The sequence below is a fragment of the Serinus canaria genome, chromosome 1 (genome assembly GCF_022539315.1).
Source record: "Serinus canaria isolate serCan28SL12 chromosome 1, serCan2020, whole genome shotgun sequence".
Classification (NCBI taxonomy): Eukaryota; Metazoa; Chordata; class Aves; order Passeriformes; family Fringillidae; genus Serinus; species Serinus canaria.
Window position 1 is genome coordinate 2,607,469 of NC_066313.1, and position 16,535 is coordinate 2,624,003.

The window sequence follows — 16,535 nt, forward strand, 5'->3', positions numbered from 1 at the left end:
GCTAAGTCATTAGGTTTGTCATTAGCACTAATTAATGAACAGCCTACCTGGTACAACAACTGGTTCTAGAGAATCATTAAATAAGGCCAAACGTTTTTCCTAGATGGTTTTCATGCAGGGAAAGTACTGAATGGGATATTCAATATGTATCAGCACAGGCCATGTTAAAGCTCCAGAATTCCAGAATTCCAACATCTTGGTAAAAATCTCAAAGAAGTCTTAAGGATTTAATCTGTCAGTAGTAAAATTAATTTTATCTCTATACTTATATATATATTTACTAAAATGCCGTTTCTAAATCTGCTTTTTGGTGCTTATCTTGTGTGTTTGCTTGGGATTTTTTTTTTTTTTTGTTAAAACATATTCTTTGTCTTTGTTTATGATAAGAAATCACCCTCTCTTTTTGAGGCCAAAACAATTTAACTGAAACCTCCATGTACATGTGGTACCTTCTTGGAAAAGTAATATATTTCAACAACCCTCTTCAGCCACATTTTCTATATTTCCACTGCAGAATGAAGAGATACATTTAGCAATCAAATTTATCTACCTCCATTAGTTATTAAGTGGGAGATCAATAAGCTTTTATATGAGGCAATCTTAAAAAAAAAAAAAAAAGAAGAATGCTCCATGCTCCAAGGTTTTTCAGGGGAGCAGAAAACATTGGTTTGATATTTTCTTGTTCATCCCAGAGGACCCTGCTGGCAAAGCAGCTCTTTGCCATTTCAGTGATCAGCTTGGAATCTGCTGAGGATGTTTCTAGTCTGACTGGATGGAAACATGCCAAACACTTTGGGTTTAAGTAGATGGTTTTCTTAGTTTGAAGAAAATTTTGGTTTTTAAGTGTGTGATTCAAAGTTTCACGAATTTTTTCATGCCTATCACGAGGATAGGCATGAAAAAATTCCACAGCATGCTGCTGAAAAGTATAAGAAATGAAAACCCCACCAGAATATGTCTAAAAGTCACGAGTGAAATGTTTGTAAAACACTACATGTTATGAAGAGTCACAATTATAATAATAATAATGCCTTCTCTACGTGCGATTCATGAAATTCCATTTTGCTGATTTCAATAACAAAGAAATTATTGTTTATCTTGGGTCTCACAGCCCTATTAGGAAAGGTCTGCCTGCATAAATTGAGGTTTATCTCCTGTTTTATAGTGACACACGTTTTGTACAGTCAGAATAAGATTTGCAGTCACAAAATCGCTTGAAACACCAGCATCAGGCTGCACACAGCTGAGCTAAAACCTCTCTTGTTACATTTTGTGTTCCTGGAGCACTTGAGACAGTAATTTAATTGCTGTACAGGCAGGAATTTGTGCGTTGCTCTTGAATGTGCATTACTAATTCTCTCTGTACTCTGTGTGAGTGACTTTTAGTGAGTTTGCCACTCAGGTGCATTCCCAGCACTGCTGTCTGTTTTGGGGACTGGGGGAGGAGGTCAGGAGTGCCAGCTGCCCATCACATCCATGTGTGAGAGAGCAAACTCAGAATATGCCCAGCTGAAGCCAAAAAAAGCCTCAGGGGTACAACACCCTCTGCAGATAGCTCCAGAACAGGAGCTGAGAAATCTGCTCTGGAGATATTTGTCTCCATTATACTGGGCAAAAGTATGTGCCACAAACGAAATATAATAATAAATATAATTATTTGTTTTATTGGACATTCTTGTGATAGAAAGACAAGAAGCTTGGGAGTTTGGAGGGTTTTTGTTTGGTTTTTTTTAAACAAATCAATTACCACATCAGGCTTCCAGCCTCACCTCCAGTGCAGAATTTTTTCTTTGCTCCACATGGATTTCTGCATTTCCCAGCTGCTGCCCTGCACTCCTGGGCACACTGTAGGCAGCAGTCTTAATAACCAGCACACATGTTCTGCTTAGTTTACCAATAATTTACAGCAATTTGCAGCCTGCTATTCTAATAAACCTGGGCAATGCTGTTGACACAACTTGTTATCATTTATGAACGGCTGAGCTTTGATAAATGGATGCAGAGGTCTTTCTTAAAACTTCAGAGCATGTGATTCTTATTATGGGCACATTTCCAGCTGCATGAGGGTGAAATCCTGCACTTAAGGCCTTTGGAGTGTGGGTGAGCAAGGCAGGAAGATGCTCCTGTAATAATTTGGAAGATATATTTCTTACTCTAATTTAAGTTCTTCTGATAAAGCCTCGTAAAATTGCCTGAGTTTGTACAGAAACCAGGCACCTGTCTCCTGGCTTCAAAGTGCAGGGCAAAGTAAATCAATTTATCATAGAAAGTTTTGGATAGCCCTGTACTTGAAAGGTCCAGCAGCATATTCTGGGTGTTACCAGAAATCCCTTTGAATTCATGGTACACACAGAGTGCAAGTTAAGTACTTTTTCTTTAATTATGTATTTCTGGCTAGCAAGACTAAGTATAAATAGATTTTTTGTTTGAGCTTTTACATTGCTAGATCTCTTTTCTGTATCATCTCATATCATTCAAGATTAATATTTTGCATACAGTATTTCCTCCTGGTGAATGGATGACAGTCAATTAATTAGTCATTAGTGTGACTCCCACAGTATAACACATCATTTGTACCACAAAAAGAAGATATTTGAACCCATTAATTCATAATGTTCTTCTTGTATTAAACTCATTCTTTGAAATTGCTATTTCTCTTCTAAGATTTCTGTTTGGTAGAAGGTGTAATTTTTGAAAAGCAAACAGAAAAAAAAAGTTGTTACATTGACTTGCCTTTTTAAATGGCTTTCTTGTTCTTAATTAAGCTGGGTACCTTTTTCAAGCCTCATGCTGTTCAATTTTAATAGCTGAAATTTCACCATGCCCACTATACACTATGCAGGCCTTAGTCCTACTTTTATGGTCAGATGCCTTCCTGTATTTTATGTGCAATAATAATTCATCTCCTTAAATAACTCCATGGTCTTACCCAGTTTTCTCTCTACCACAAAGAGAAAATAAGCAAAGCATCAGTAAATATTATGAAATAATAAAATCCATATGATGGTAAAATTAGCAGGGCAATGACCTTGGTCTGAAAACTTCCCTGTCATCACAGGAATTTTTGCATTACTTTCTCTCCAGCTTGGCAGAGTTGCATGGAGAATCTTGGTTGTGTCACAAAATGCCCTAGGGTGGAAGGAATGGTTTCAAAAACTGGTTTGAATATATCTGGATGAGTTTTGGGGGAAAAAAAAAGGCTTTTCCAGGGCTGTTTTCTTAGAGTTTGCCAGTGCCTCGTGGGTGCAGCATGTTCAGGTCTCAGCTGTGTCCAAGTTTGTTCTGTCGGGGATCCCAGCACAGAGAAAAGGAGTGCCTGGAAGGAGGGAATGCCCATCTTACAGCTCTGCTTCTCTTTCCTGTGTTTTACTGGGCACTTTCCTTTCCACCTGTATCTGCACCCAGCCTCAGTTTGTCCATACACCTTTTGTTTCCTATGTCAATGTAAAGGAATAATGTAAAAATTATCCTTGGGGTTAGGAGGATTTGGACACATTCCTGAAATGCTTGGGTTTGCTGATTGTGTTTTTATGTGTTCCTTTGAAAAGCCTGACCCCTGTGCTCTATTTTCAGGTAAACCAGTTATGATTGTTACTGAATATATGGAAAATGGTTCCTTGGACAGCTTCCTACGAGTAAGTGCAACAGGAAACTAAATGGGGCAGAAGTGACTCTTGTTCTGGACTTGTTAGGGGTCTTCTGCCTCTCTGATTCATCAGCAGCTCTTGTTGCTTGATATTTCCTTATTTTCATTTGGGTTTGTGAGTATCATGATGTGCTCAGAAAGTCACTTAGGGATCTGCTGGTCCATTTGCAGTAAGCATTATTCCAAAATTAAGGCAATTTTGGTTGCATTAGTGTGTCATATCTATTAAAAATGAACAAAATAAAGCAACATTCTTGCACACAAAAAGAACTGTTTTTCTGGAGGCTGAATTATTACTGTAATGCAGTTATGCTTATTGGTTGGCATCCCCTATTTCTAAGCAGGAGATTTGCAAAATGAATGGATTTGTGGAAATTTTATCAGTAATGAAAAGTTGAGAGAATAGCCCCATACCTGAGGATGTTAGGAATGTTTAGCTAGCAACATTTGCTGGCCTGTTTTCTTTTTCCAGCCTTAGACACACTAATGCTGTGGCTGATTTATCTTTGTTTTCTGTCAAAGTTGGTAGTAAGCCTAAAAAAATTCAAACGCTCCCTGCATCACCAAGATTTACTTGTGGCAAAACAAGGAGGGTAGGAGAAGTGAAATCCCATCTGAGGGGAAACACTGGTTTAATTTGAATTTGTTAGGGCAAACTCAGCTTTGGCTGGGAGACTGCTTTGGTTCTGCCACGGTTGAATGACATTATCCCCCAAATTCATAACATTGAACTAGACATTTAACCCCAAAAGGGGATAGATTGTCAACCTTAGTTTCTCTATGTACTATATATGTTATGGTGTCCACTGGAGCGTGTAAAATGCATATAAATAATGTGTCAGGATAGCTGAATGAAATATCTCTGTACTGAACTATATATATTTTGTTTAGACTTGAAATCCTTGAAGAGAGCCCTGAGGAAGGGAGAATAATTTCTGACTGCACAGAACAGTTGTTCAGCTTGTTCTTTCATTTTACTGTGATTTTTTGGGGTTTTTTTGTTGTTTTTTTTTTTTACTACTGTAATGTGGAGACATAGATAAGAACCTTGTGACTCATTAATATCACAGGCAACTCAGGGCCTATAACCTTTTTATAAATGCCTTTTGGAACTACTTAGTTTGCTTTCCCCATTGCCATTGAAAGGCTCTCTGAGCATCTGATTCTGTTAGAAACCTTCTGGTTTTTAGCTAAATCTTTTCCAGAGTCTACATAAAATTCTCTTGTGTTGTCTCTGATAAAAAAGGGGCGAACAACTGCTAAGAATCTTTTAAAATATTCATTTCTTCATGAAGGGGAATTCTGAGACACTCTTTAAGTATCCACTGTGTCATATATTTGTCTAATGTTTCCAGTGCTAATGACACCCCCAAGTACACTAACCAAAAATGAAAAATGGATGCAATCAGTCTGGCAGACTGATTCATGTCAGATCACCTCATGTGACAGAGCCAGCTCCCTTGTATTTAATAAAATTCCAGAAGCAGCAGCACGAGGAGCTGGAGAGCTGCCCATGAGGTTACATTTACAGCACTGGGGAATTCATCTGAGAGCTGCACTACAGCAAATGCTGTCCTATTGTCTATATATCCATATATCAATATCACAAGTAGATGTTAGCAAAGAGGATTAGTAAGAGTTGGGAGATTTGAATTATGCTCAGAAGTAGATGGTTAGAAACATATCCAACTAATGGTTTCTAGGCTAAGTCATGATGTGTTTCAGGAATTTTTGAATTTTTGAAATGAGTTTAAAACTAACAGAGTTTGAAAGCCGCTGACTCGGATCAGCATTTGCTTTTGTTAAATGAATTTCTTGTGTAATAGAAAACTTTCATTAGGCCATTGGGGAAGGCTTGGATTTTCACTAGAAAATCCTGTGGCCTTGCAGGGAAGTTGGACATCTGTTTCTGTAATGTTCTGACACTCCAGTCTCAGGAGCACACACGACTTAGATTTATGTGCTGCTTTCACACGTGCCCCATCTAGGAAATTAAAACTCTGATGACAGCAAGAAGGGGAAAAATGAATTTTCATCTGAATTGCAAATCTGTCCCCTTCCCTCAGCTGATTGGGAGACCAACATGTGGCATTTAAATCACAACGCCTGACTGACGAGCTCTTCATCTGAGGAGCTTCCAGGCTGTTTATGAAAAAATCTGTGCAAGGAGGAACATGAGCAATCCCTGAGATGACATTTCCAATGTTTTGCAGAAGCATGATGCCCAGTTCACAGTCATCCAGCTGGTGGGCATGCTTCGAGGGATTGCATCTGGCATGAAGTACCTGTCGGATATGGGTTACGTCCATCGGGATTTAGCCGCTCGTAACATCCTCATCAACAGCAACCTGGTCTGCAAAGTCTCAGATTTTGGTCTCTCTCGTGTACTGGAGGATGACCCAGAAGCTGCTTACACCACAAGGGTGAGTTCCTGTGTTCCTTTACCTTTTTTAAATTCTTGTTGGGTGTGGCAAAGACTGAAATCTGATGGACATCTGAAATCTGAGGCTGTGTTGCAGAGGGCAGTCAGTCCTGTCTGCCCAGAGATGTTCAGTAAACCAGGAGCTCATCACAGTTATTTTTAAATTCATGTCCTGGAGAAAATAGGAAATTTCCATACAAAAAGTATGGTTTGTGTTGCTAGATTACTTTCCTCAGACTATGCAAAATTCTTGGCTCCGTTTCTTTCTCCTGGCTGTGTAAGGGAGTGAATATTACAATTAAAGCCTGAGTTCTTTTGGCACACAATAATTTAAGCCTTCATGCGTGCTTTGAGAAGTTTTAGTTACTGCTGATTTAGCTCCCCCACAGTTAAAAAAAAAAATCCTACCCATTGAATTTTTGTGTGTTTTCTAGCATGATAGGACATATGTCTGACTGGGGCGTACTGCAATCACTGTTCTTCAAGGGTGTGTCATTTATACCTGCTCTTGTACCTCTAACTGAGTAAAACAAAAAAATGCACATCTGATTGTGACCCTGAATAACACTTCCCTTTTTTTGTGGAAGCCTTCAGCTTTATGTAGATATGTGTGTTACACTTGGATATCTGGTTGCTCATTTAAATGCTATTTAAAGTAGATTTTGTTAGCTTTACAAAAAGTGACATTAACATCCAGTATCTTAGTCATGTGTAATTTTCATTGCTCGCAGTAATCACCTCATTTTCACTGTACAAACCAGATTACAATGCATCAGCATAAGCTTCATGTGGGTTTTCTAAGGTTTCTTTCATTCCTGAACACTGACAGGAGCAATCAATAATTTTAGTAGTTTACATGCTGCCTTCTTCAAGATTGAAGTAAAATAACATATGAGAAATGAGTAAAGAAATGACAGATTTCTTACACATTATATAGACATACATTAATAGATACACTTATCATACTTTCATAACTTACCAGGCATAAAGACTCTATTCTTTACTTGACCTTTCAGTGTTTTCTTTGCCCTCTGATAAACTTCACCATGGAGTTAGAAATATGCAATATATACCACTTTAGAAAACTGTCTGCAGAGGTCTGGCATGGTTAATATGAAGAGACATTAGCAGGAGAAAGCAGTGTTCATTCTCAGTAGTGTTACAGCCCTAATAAATAAATATAATAATAATAATAAATAGGTGTATTGCTGTGTCAGATACTTGTTTGCTCTCTTCTTAAAACCAGGCTGAAAATGAAGCATTGGATGAAGCTGTCAGATCAGTGATGTGTCTGTGAGTGGCTTGGACAAATCAGGCTGCACAAGTTGCCAGTGTTTTCAGCCAGTGTTCAGTGTGAATTTCCTCTTCCTCTCCCCATGCCACCTATTTTCTGAGTCTACCTGCCTGTTTGCAATTAGATAGTGAAATCAGATAGAGAGAAGCTGTCTTGTGAAGTGTAATCATCTGTGTTCAGTAAACTCCATCTGGCGTTTATGGTGTGTGTGCAAACTGCTGCAGGAAGATGCTCCGATAATTAAAACCTTCAAATACAACTTAGGACAAATCTAATTTTTTTTTTTCAAGAGTTGTTGCTGTGAATATACCTGTGCCACATGTTGGCTCTGAGAGAAGAACAAGGCTATTTGATATTCATCTTTTTTGCTCACATTTCCCTTTGAAGTGAGTCTTTTGTTGATGTCAGGGGAGTGTTTCCAGGTGGGATGTTTGATCCACAGCTGAAAAAAGGGGGATCACAGATGTGAAACAGAACTTCACTCCACTGGCAGAGAGATGAACAGTTCGTGTTCCTGCTGTTTAGATATTTCACAAAACACAGGACCATTTCCTAGGCTTAGTACATTTTACAACCACTAATTTTAGGACAAAAATAGTGCCACTTTTTAAAAATAATGGCATCATCTCAAACTATTTCATGCCTAACAATGGCATTGTCCCAAACTATTTAATGTCTTTAAGACTATAGGATGACAAGATATTTTAAAAAGCAACAAAAAAAATCTAAATTATTACTCAAATTTCAAACATTACAGAGTGTGTATTACATTGATGTCCTCCTGTCCTCCAGCTCTTCCTACTCCCAGTTGTCCATTTAGTAGCAGTGGTGCTAGGAAATGTATAGAGTTAGCTGCACAGATGGATGCTTTATCTCCTTATCTACCCCTATTTTCCACCTGTAAATGTCAAAGCCTGAGAATGATTCCAGTGCTTTAATTCATAATTGCAAGTCAGGATTGATCTACCCCCAGCCAGGCTTTCAGTACTCACCACTGCCTGGGTGAAATTTTATGTTGTGCTGTTCTCAGAAGCCATGTATGAAGCTTTGCATAAAGGCTATGAACATGTATCCTTTTATCCATCAATAATTTATGTATTCCTTTATATATCAATGCATAATCTGTGATATTCATGCTATTGTACCAGAAGCCTGAAGGACAATGCAAAGATCACAAGTGCACATGTGAATTACAGGGAATCAGGAGTTGTAAGGAACTTTCCTACCTGACAGGGTCATTTTTTTACCTCCTGAATTATTGTCACTGCCTTGATACCACAAAAGGCCTTTGGCAGCCTGAGGTCTGCCTGCTTACAGAAGCAGAAGCCAGCATGTGACTCAGGCTGACTGACTGTTTGGATTTTTTAATTTTTTCACAGAGTCTTTGTGCCTGAGGGGATGTGCTGTAATTATCCACATTCTCCATATCTGTTCACTTTTAATCAAAACACCGAGATTGTATTAAAATTGTCATTTTCAAATGGATCCGGTTTATCCTTATTATTTTTCAGATGTCTGTATGACAAGTGGGTGGACTAATGACACACTATGAAGTGGAAGTGAATTTAAGCAATCACAGTTGTGGAGGGACTGTAATTATGTCTCTCAAAGACAATATTTGGGTAATCTGTAGATGAACTTTCACTATTTAAGCACACAGATACATCCCCAGTATTCATGGCATTTTAATGTTAATGCAGCCCATGCTGGACAGAAATCAGTTGTATTTCCCTATATGTGCAAAATCACAGCCATGCAGTCTGAATGTATTGAAGGGTGTGGTAAAAAAAGGAAACAAAAGCCCATAAATTCTCTTTGCCCAAAGCACAGAGGAGAGGAGCAGTGCTCTGACTACTCAAGGAGGAGGTGGTTTCAATATAAAACATGCATTAGTAAGGGACTGACAAGCAGCATCAGATAATGTCAGGTGTGTAAAAAGGTAAAACTGGCTCATCTCACTCACATGAATCTCTCTTGTTCTGCACCATTAAGACATCTCCTGGCCTCTCCTAAGTCCTGGTATAATGAATGAATATCAGGCTTTTACCTTCAGCTTTTTCTGCAAACTCCTTCTAGTAATTCAGTTAGAATCCATTTTTCTTGATCACTCCTCCCCAGGCCTGTGGCTTAGGTGCCTGTGGCTGTCACCCTGTAGCAGATTATAAATCAGAATATTGGAATGGGTTCTGAAGCTCTGCAAACAGCTGCCTTGTGCTGGAGTGCCAGACGTGCTCGAAATAAATTGAGGACTTCATTGACTTTAGATGAATTATGTTGGAGAGACAGACACTGCAGGAATAGCAGCTCCATCTACAGAAGGTAAAACTTTTGGTTACTGCTGGCTCACTGATTTCCAGCCCTGAGAGAGGTTCTCTGACCCAGAGTGCCTGCAATAACAAAATCCTACAATTTCCAACACCAAAGTTGTCTTTCTACTCAAGTTTGGGGAGCTGGGCTTTATGGCGAGCATGCTCTTAAAGGGAGGCCATGACAAAAATATATGAAAACTGTACTTATCTTCAGAAAATAGTCAGTAAATACATTGCTGTTCTTGTTCTTAAACTATTACAAGAAAAGAGTCAGCAAAATCCCTTTTTAAAAATAATTATGACATTTTTATGACAAATTGGGGAGCAGAAGAGCAAAATTACACTTTTAGACTCTGTTCACTGGCAGTTGATTTCTTTTTTTAACTGCATTTTAATTAATATTTTAAAGTTATTTATGGTAATGCTATGTGGATCTGCAGGTTTGTATAGGATTACAGCTGAGATTTAGCAAAGAGAATTTGAAAGCCAGTGACTCACACTCATTGCAGTAGGGATCTGGGGTTGATGCACCTTCCTTTTTCAGTAAAGCAAAGCCAGAAATTGTTTCATTGAGTTTCTAATCTTTCTGCAATAAAGCAGTCCCAAAATGTGAGGAGACTAATAATGTCTTGGGGTTTTTTTTTTGTAAAATTATTTCTCCAATTTCATAGATAACTTTTTACATAAGATTATAAGGACCTTCAATCCAATATGAAATTCCTGCCCTTGTCTAGTGGGGGATGTCTGATTCTCTTCGTGGTGGTGGGGTCTTTGTTGATGTAAATTTAGGATGTGGCTTTCCCCCAGGATTCATGTTCTTTATTGAAATCCAGGGCTCACTTCTAGCATAGAAAACAGAGAGATTGATTTCTTTATCAGCCTCACATCTAAAACTGTAAGTGGATTTCTTGTGAAAACACGAGGCTACAGGAGAGCTCTCCCTGTTTCTTGGCTGGGCCCTGGACTCGCTGAGGGCCCCTGGACACTTGTAAAGGGAGCTTATTAATTGAGTATGAGAAAAACAAAGGCATTTTTATGTTCTTGGTACTGTTCTGGAGCAGCACTGGGAATTGTGAATAAAGTTATAAAGCATGGAAAATACAGTGTACTTTTTGTGACTAAAGACCATCATCCAACAGATTAAATTTCCAAGAGAGAGAGAGATCAGGCTCTTCAGTGATAAAACAATGGTTTCAAACAGTCCAGTTTATCCTCTGTGTCCTCTTTTTCCTGTGGAAATGTGGTGTTCACCTGATTTTAGGGGTAAAGGTTTGTCTTTTGCTAGGGAGCTCTGCTAGACAGAATGGGATCCATGAAAACCATATGCCAAGGCAATCCCCTCCCTGACCTTTGCCAAGCCTCTAAACCCTGATCCAGTGACAGTTTGAGGCTTAAATTGTAGTCTGAGTCAGGACTGCCTGTGTTGTTTATTCTTAATTTAATTTATGCAATATTAGCCACGAAAATGAAGATGCTTCAACATAGTTAGACTATATTTAGGTTTCTAATTAACACTAATGCCTGCATTTCTATTGTTAATCAAGCTAGTGAGTCTAAAGCTGGTGGTTGTACAGCTACCCTCAGTGCAGACACAGTTTCTGGGAGTGTAGGCAAAGCAGTAGAATATTTAATTTTTTATTTTTTTCTGGTTACTCAGTGGAAGTCAGAACACTCTCTTCCCACAGAGGTGGTTGTGAGGAGAGGTGTGTGACTGGAGTATAATGGATGTGTCAGAAGCACTGCAAAGAGCTGGTCTGGTGTGAAGTCTTCAGAATATATTCTGTACACGTTGTGCATAACTGGAAATAACTTTAAACTCTCACAGTTTTCTGTACTAAAACACATTCACTCCAGAATTGCTCAGTAACAAGTTTTGCACTGCTATCATTTGGAACTTCATTTTCTCATGTGTGACTCTCGAAAGACTCTGTCAAAGCTGGCATCACCAGGAATTGTCTCTTTCCTCTAATTCTCACCTTTTAGAAACTCAGCCTGAGGTTCCTTGTGTGCATTTTATTCACTTGACCTACAGCACCAAGTGGTGGCCATGACCAGAGAGAGATGTTCCCCTACCTACTATGGTAAAATTACTGGTAGCTTCAGTTCTCTTCAGGTTTGGCATTTAGTGGTGGCTTGCTTCACTTATGACTGTAAAAAATGTCCAAAGGCACTCTCCCAGCTGACATTTTTTCACCCTTCCCTCTGCACAGGGAAGAGTGAATCCCATCTGAATCTGAATTTCTGTGTCAGCTGGGGGCTTGGCTTTAGTGAAGTGAAACAACATCATGGCCCCTTATTTTCCTTGAATGTCCTGGAAAACCTGGTGAAGCCATGCAGGGAATTCACTTCAATGCCTTAAAATCAGCCAAATCCAGCTCTTCTGTGCTGTGGCTATAAGCAAGGACCTTGGAGTGGGTTTTTCACCTTTAATGATGTATGACTGTCATGGCAGTTTCCAAACATTTCATAACTGAAAATCAACCAGAGCTGGTTTACCATTTCCTCTTACCTGTGTGAATTATGCTACACACTCTCACACACACGTGTATATATATATATATATATATAAATAAAAAAAACCCCACATATATATATATATATATGTGTGTGTGTGTGTGTGTCTATAAAGCATGTATGCTGTAATATACTATAAATCTATATTGTAGATAGATCAATCTATGGTAAATCTACTAGATATCAGTAGACTTTACACTGAAATGTATTTTACTCTCTCTTTTGCTCTTATGACAAACGGCAGCAGCGTTTTCCAGCTTACACTGGTTTTCCTTACACCAATATCATGATAACTGAGACTCTCAGAGACAAAATAACCACATGAAATCATATTTGTTGCAGGACAGTCAAAAGGACTCTCTGGTTTTGTTTTGCTCCCAGGGGGGCAAGATTCCCATCCGATGGACATCTCCAGAAGCTATTGCCTATCGGAAGTTCACGTCAGCCAGCGACGCCTGGAGCTATGGGATTGTGCTCTGGGAGGTGATGTCTTATGGGGAGAGACCCTACTGGGAGATGTCCAACCAGGATGTGAGTAAATTGAGTTTTGTGTTCTCAGATAAGGGATCAAGCTGTGAAAGGAGGCCAAGGGCAGGGGGCTCTGAGGTTTTGATGGTGGCATTGAGTAAGGTGCAGAGAGGAAAACCACCGGATCTCCCCGGTCAAGTAAAAGTTCATTAGAACTTTAAAAACCATCTTCATAGCTGAGTGTTTTGGACCTCTGAAGGAGCAGAGTAGAGTATTTTATCCCATTGGTGGTTTTCTGTAGGATGATGCAAATAATTCCACTGCAATGAGGTCATTGCCTTTCACATTCCTTAGCTCGTTGTTAGAAAACCCTCCTAAATTTCTGTTGATCCCCTTTTGGTTCCACTTGTATAATATCCCATAGAAGTTTTCTGTAAATGTCAAATGCACAGAATAAATTGCTCTTGGCACTTGTGAAAAAGAGAAGCGAAGCATTTCTGCTAAAAGTTTAATGAAACCAAAATGCTTCTGGAAGTAATCAATGGATAAAATAGAGAAGGAGAGTGATCTGATTAGACTTCCAATACAGGTTTCTTTGTAACATTAGTAAACTGTCTAAGCCTGCAATCCAAATGATTAATGGAGCTCTCCCAGTATTTTTTAAAGAAGCATAACATTTCCCCAAAGAAGATTTTTTTATTATGTCTATTTTAAGTTCTTTTTCTGTTGTTTTATTAATTTTAGATTTATTCCACAGGAGTTTCTTATGGAGCAAATTTTATGGAGTGCAGTCACTCACACAAACAGATTTTCCAAGGAGATTATATATATTGTTACTAGTTCTAAATTAAAATAAATAAGTAAGTTACATAGTTGTAGTCAAACATTTTTCTGTACTACTTTATGTTAAACAAGGAAAAAGAGAAGAAAACTTCCTTTTTAATGGGTACCTCTGCAACTCAAATCTCTGCAGAAAATGATGCATTTCTTTTAATTGGTAATGAATGTTTTTGTGGAGATTAATGTATTCTCTTGTGCAGACTGATATATTTGTGGAATGTCTTTCATAATATCCCATTAAAATCTAAAATGGAAGGATTAACCTATTTATGTACCTCTCCTTCATGGCTGCTTAAAGCATTAACTGTTATCTTGTCCTTGTTCTGATTTAGAATAGTTTCTTCTACTTTTCAATTAATTGATCCAGATGAAAAGGAAAGATTTACAGAATATGGCTTTATCATTTTCTGCATTGAATTTTCTACATTAGATTTTTTTATTTATAGGGCATTAGATACTGTAGGCCTGATCAAGAGGTGTTGGAGGCTAGTGAAAAGGCTGGATTAAAAAGCCTTTGGACAGCATAAATTCTAAAGTATGTGTCCATCTGGAAAAATTATAGAAAATCTAGACAAATTTTATCAGCCTAGGAAAATTATAAGGAATTGGACTTGTACTGCCTAGTAGAAAATGTATAGTTACCCATGAGGTAAGTTTTAAAAACATTTTGTGGCCCTGTGACATCATCCACAAGACCTTTTGTCTGTTGGTTCAGGATGGCAGTGAGGGGCAGGTTGATTTCTCAGCAGGGTAGGCTGTTTTTCCTGTGGGTGTTTTGAGTTTTGCATCACTGGAGGGTGTGGACAGGTTGTTTTTTCTCTGCTGTTTTGGAGTTCAGTGTCCACTGGAGGATGTTGAAAGCTTGTGTTTCTAAGTGTAATCAGACTAGAGATATCCAAGACCTTTTGAAGTCTGGCATACTTCAGCAAGCTCTTGCAGACTGTGGCTTTTGTTTATGGATTTATTTCAACTGAGTGTGAGTTTCTGAGATCCTTTCCGCACACTCACCTTCTTCAAAGTCACACACTGTATCTTAACTCCCCTTTCTGCATGCCTAATCTACTGCCTGGTTTACTTTGCAGATAAAGGAGAGACAATGAGTGAATAAACACGTTTGTTTAAACACACAATGTCCACGTTAACGTTCTCACAGCCGATAAAAGCCCAAGTTGCTGTAAAGTGCCTTAAAGTTTGCACAAACTTTTCTCCTTGTGCAGGTGATTAAGGCTGTGGATGAAGGGTACCGCCTGCCACCTCCCATGGACTGCCCAGCTGCCTTGTATCAGCTGATGCTGGACTGCTGGCAGAAGGACAGAAACAACAGACCCAAGTTTGAGCAGATTGTCAGCATCCTGGATAAGCTGATCCGTAATCCCAGCAGTCTGAAAATAATCACCAACGCGGCGGCAAGGTGACATAGCAGATCTTACATTGCTCCTGAACCTCTTTGATTCCTTCATCTCCTGTAATTAGAATTTGTTTGCACTCTTTACCACCTTCTCTCTTGAGAGAAGGATTTAATGTTATTATTTTTATCATTGCTGGGGTTATTTTATTAGTTATTTGCTATTATTTATCCAATTTGGGACAGATTTTTATGCTAAGGGTCTGAAACCTGCTGTAAGACTGAGCAGAGTTTTTTTGAGAAAAACACAGCTGGCAGATTTGGCCATTGTGGGATTTTCCTTTTCCTTCTGCCTTTTGGTGGTGTTTTAAGTGCTTAGTGTTTCACAGGTTACAGCCAGCCACGTTCCTAAGTATTTTTCTGAATTGGGTCCAAATACACTTAGCCTCTTCTCTGACAAGTCATGTTAACTTTAATCATCTGAGTAATCTCTTTTTTTTCTTTCAGTAATGCTCACAGACCTAAAAATGCACTTACACTCCTTCTTAGATCCATGTGTGAACTAGGAAATAATTTTCAACCTGTGCAATGTTCCTAATTGAATTTAAAACATTCATTTTTAATCCTGGGTTTTCAACACACTCTGGAACATCATCACTACGATGAGATAAGAATTATCTCATTGACAGAGAGCAGCTGAAGTGTGTGTTGACACCTGAGGGCATAATGAAGACGTGGTGAAAGAAGAGCTTTAGTTAAGCAGTGTTAAAGAGACTCGGTTTGTTCAATGCACAAAATGTCATACTCTTACTGAAGGAGTGTAAAAGTATTTTTAGCATGAGTGGTAGTGCCAAATCCTCTGTCAGCAAAGCAGGCAGAGTCAGAGAGAACAGCACTCTGCTGCTCTGCTGCTTCAAACCCAGGCCCTGGAGGGTGTTTTGTGTGGCACTGGGCAAGGGACCAGAGCCTGACATGAGGCAGATTTCAAAAGAGAGCACAGAAAACCTTCCTGTCAGACCTCTCCTTGTGATGCTGCACACTTCCCACCATGGCAATTGGATGGGAAGGCTGAGGGGAATGGAGCAAAGGCAGTGGGAAGAGCTGCATTGATCCTGCAGCCTGCTGTGCCACTGCCATGGACCTTGCCTCCTCCTTCCTGGCCCTGATTTTCTGCTGCATCCTCAGCCAGACACTGGCCACTCTAATTGCCTCCTGCTGCCATGCCAGAGGGCAGGAAAAAGAAGAAAAAATGGGAGGAGAAAGGCAGTCATATAAATGGGTTCTGCTTTTAAATTTATATATTGAGAGAAGATGGCTTGCACAAAATTATGTTTGGATAATTTTGCTTGGTGAGTGTTTAACACATAGGAAACCAACATGTTTAGAGAAGCAATTATTTCTAGGAGGTGACAGGAAAAAAAACAACAAACAAACAAACAAACAAAAAAAAAACCACAAGACATTTTTGGGAAAAACTCCAAACTGTTTAAACAGCATTTTCTCAGTCAAATACATTTCTTCCAAACATTTTGCAGCGCTATGTGGCAAACCATTGGTGCAAAGAATGATTTTCTAGGGATGTGCTGCAGCAATCTGATGATTGGGGGAGATGGAAATCATAACTATCTTGTTTGGGTTTGGAGACCTGATTGCAGGTCCTTCCTTCCTTCCTTCCTTCCTTCCTTCCTTCCTTCCTT

The 16,535-nt window shown here is 39.0% G+C and overlaps 1 protein-coding gene across 2 annotated transcripts in view; it reads left to right on the forward strand.

Annotated features, from left to right (window-relative positions):
* EPHA3 (EPH receptor A3) overlaps positions 1–16,535 on the forward strand; it is a 177,178-nt gene that overhangs the window by 144,749 nt on the left and 15,894 nt on the right. The window contains exons 12-15 of one of the 2 annotated variants that reach the window (XM_050978116.1): positions 3,574–3,635; positions 5,860–6,069; positions 12,528–12,716; positions 14,711–14,904. In XM_050978116.1, the coding sequence (XP_050834073.1) occupies positions 3,574–3,635; positions 5,860–6,069; positions 12,528–12,716; positions 14,711–14,904 (655 nt within the window). The remainder of the gene's footprint in view (positions 1–3,573; positions 3,636–5,859; positions 6,070–12,527; positions 12,717–14,710; positions 14,905–16,535) is intronic. The other variant, XM_050978122.1, reaches the window with a different exon arrangement.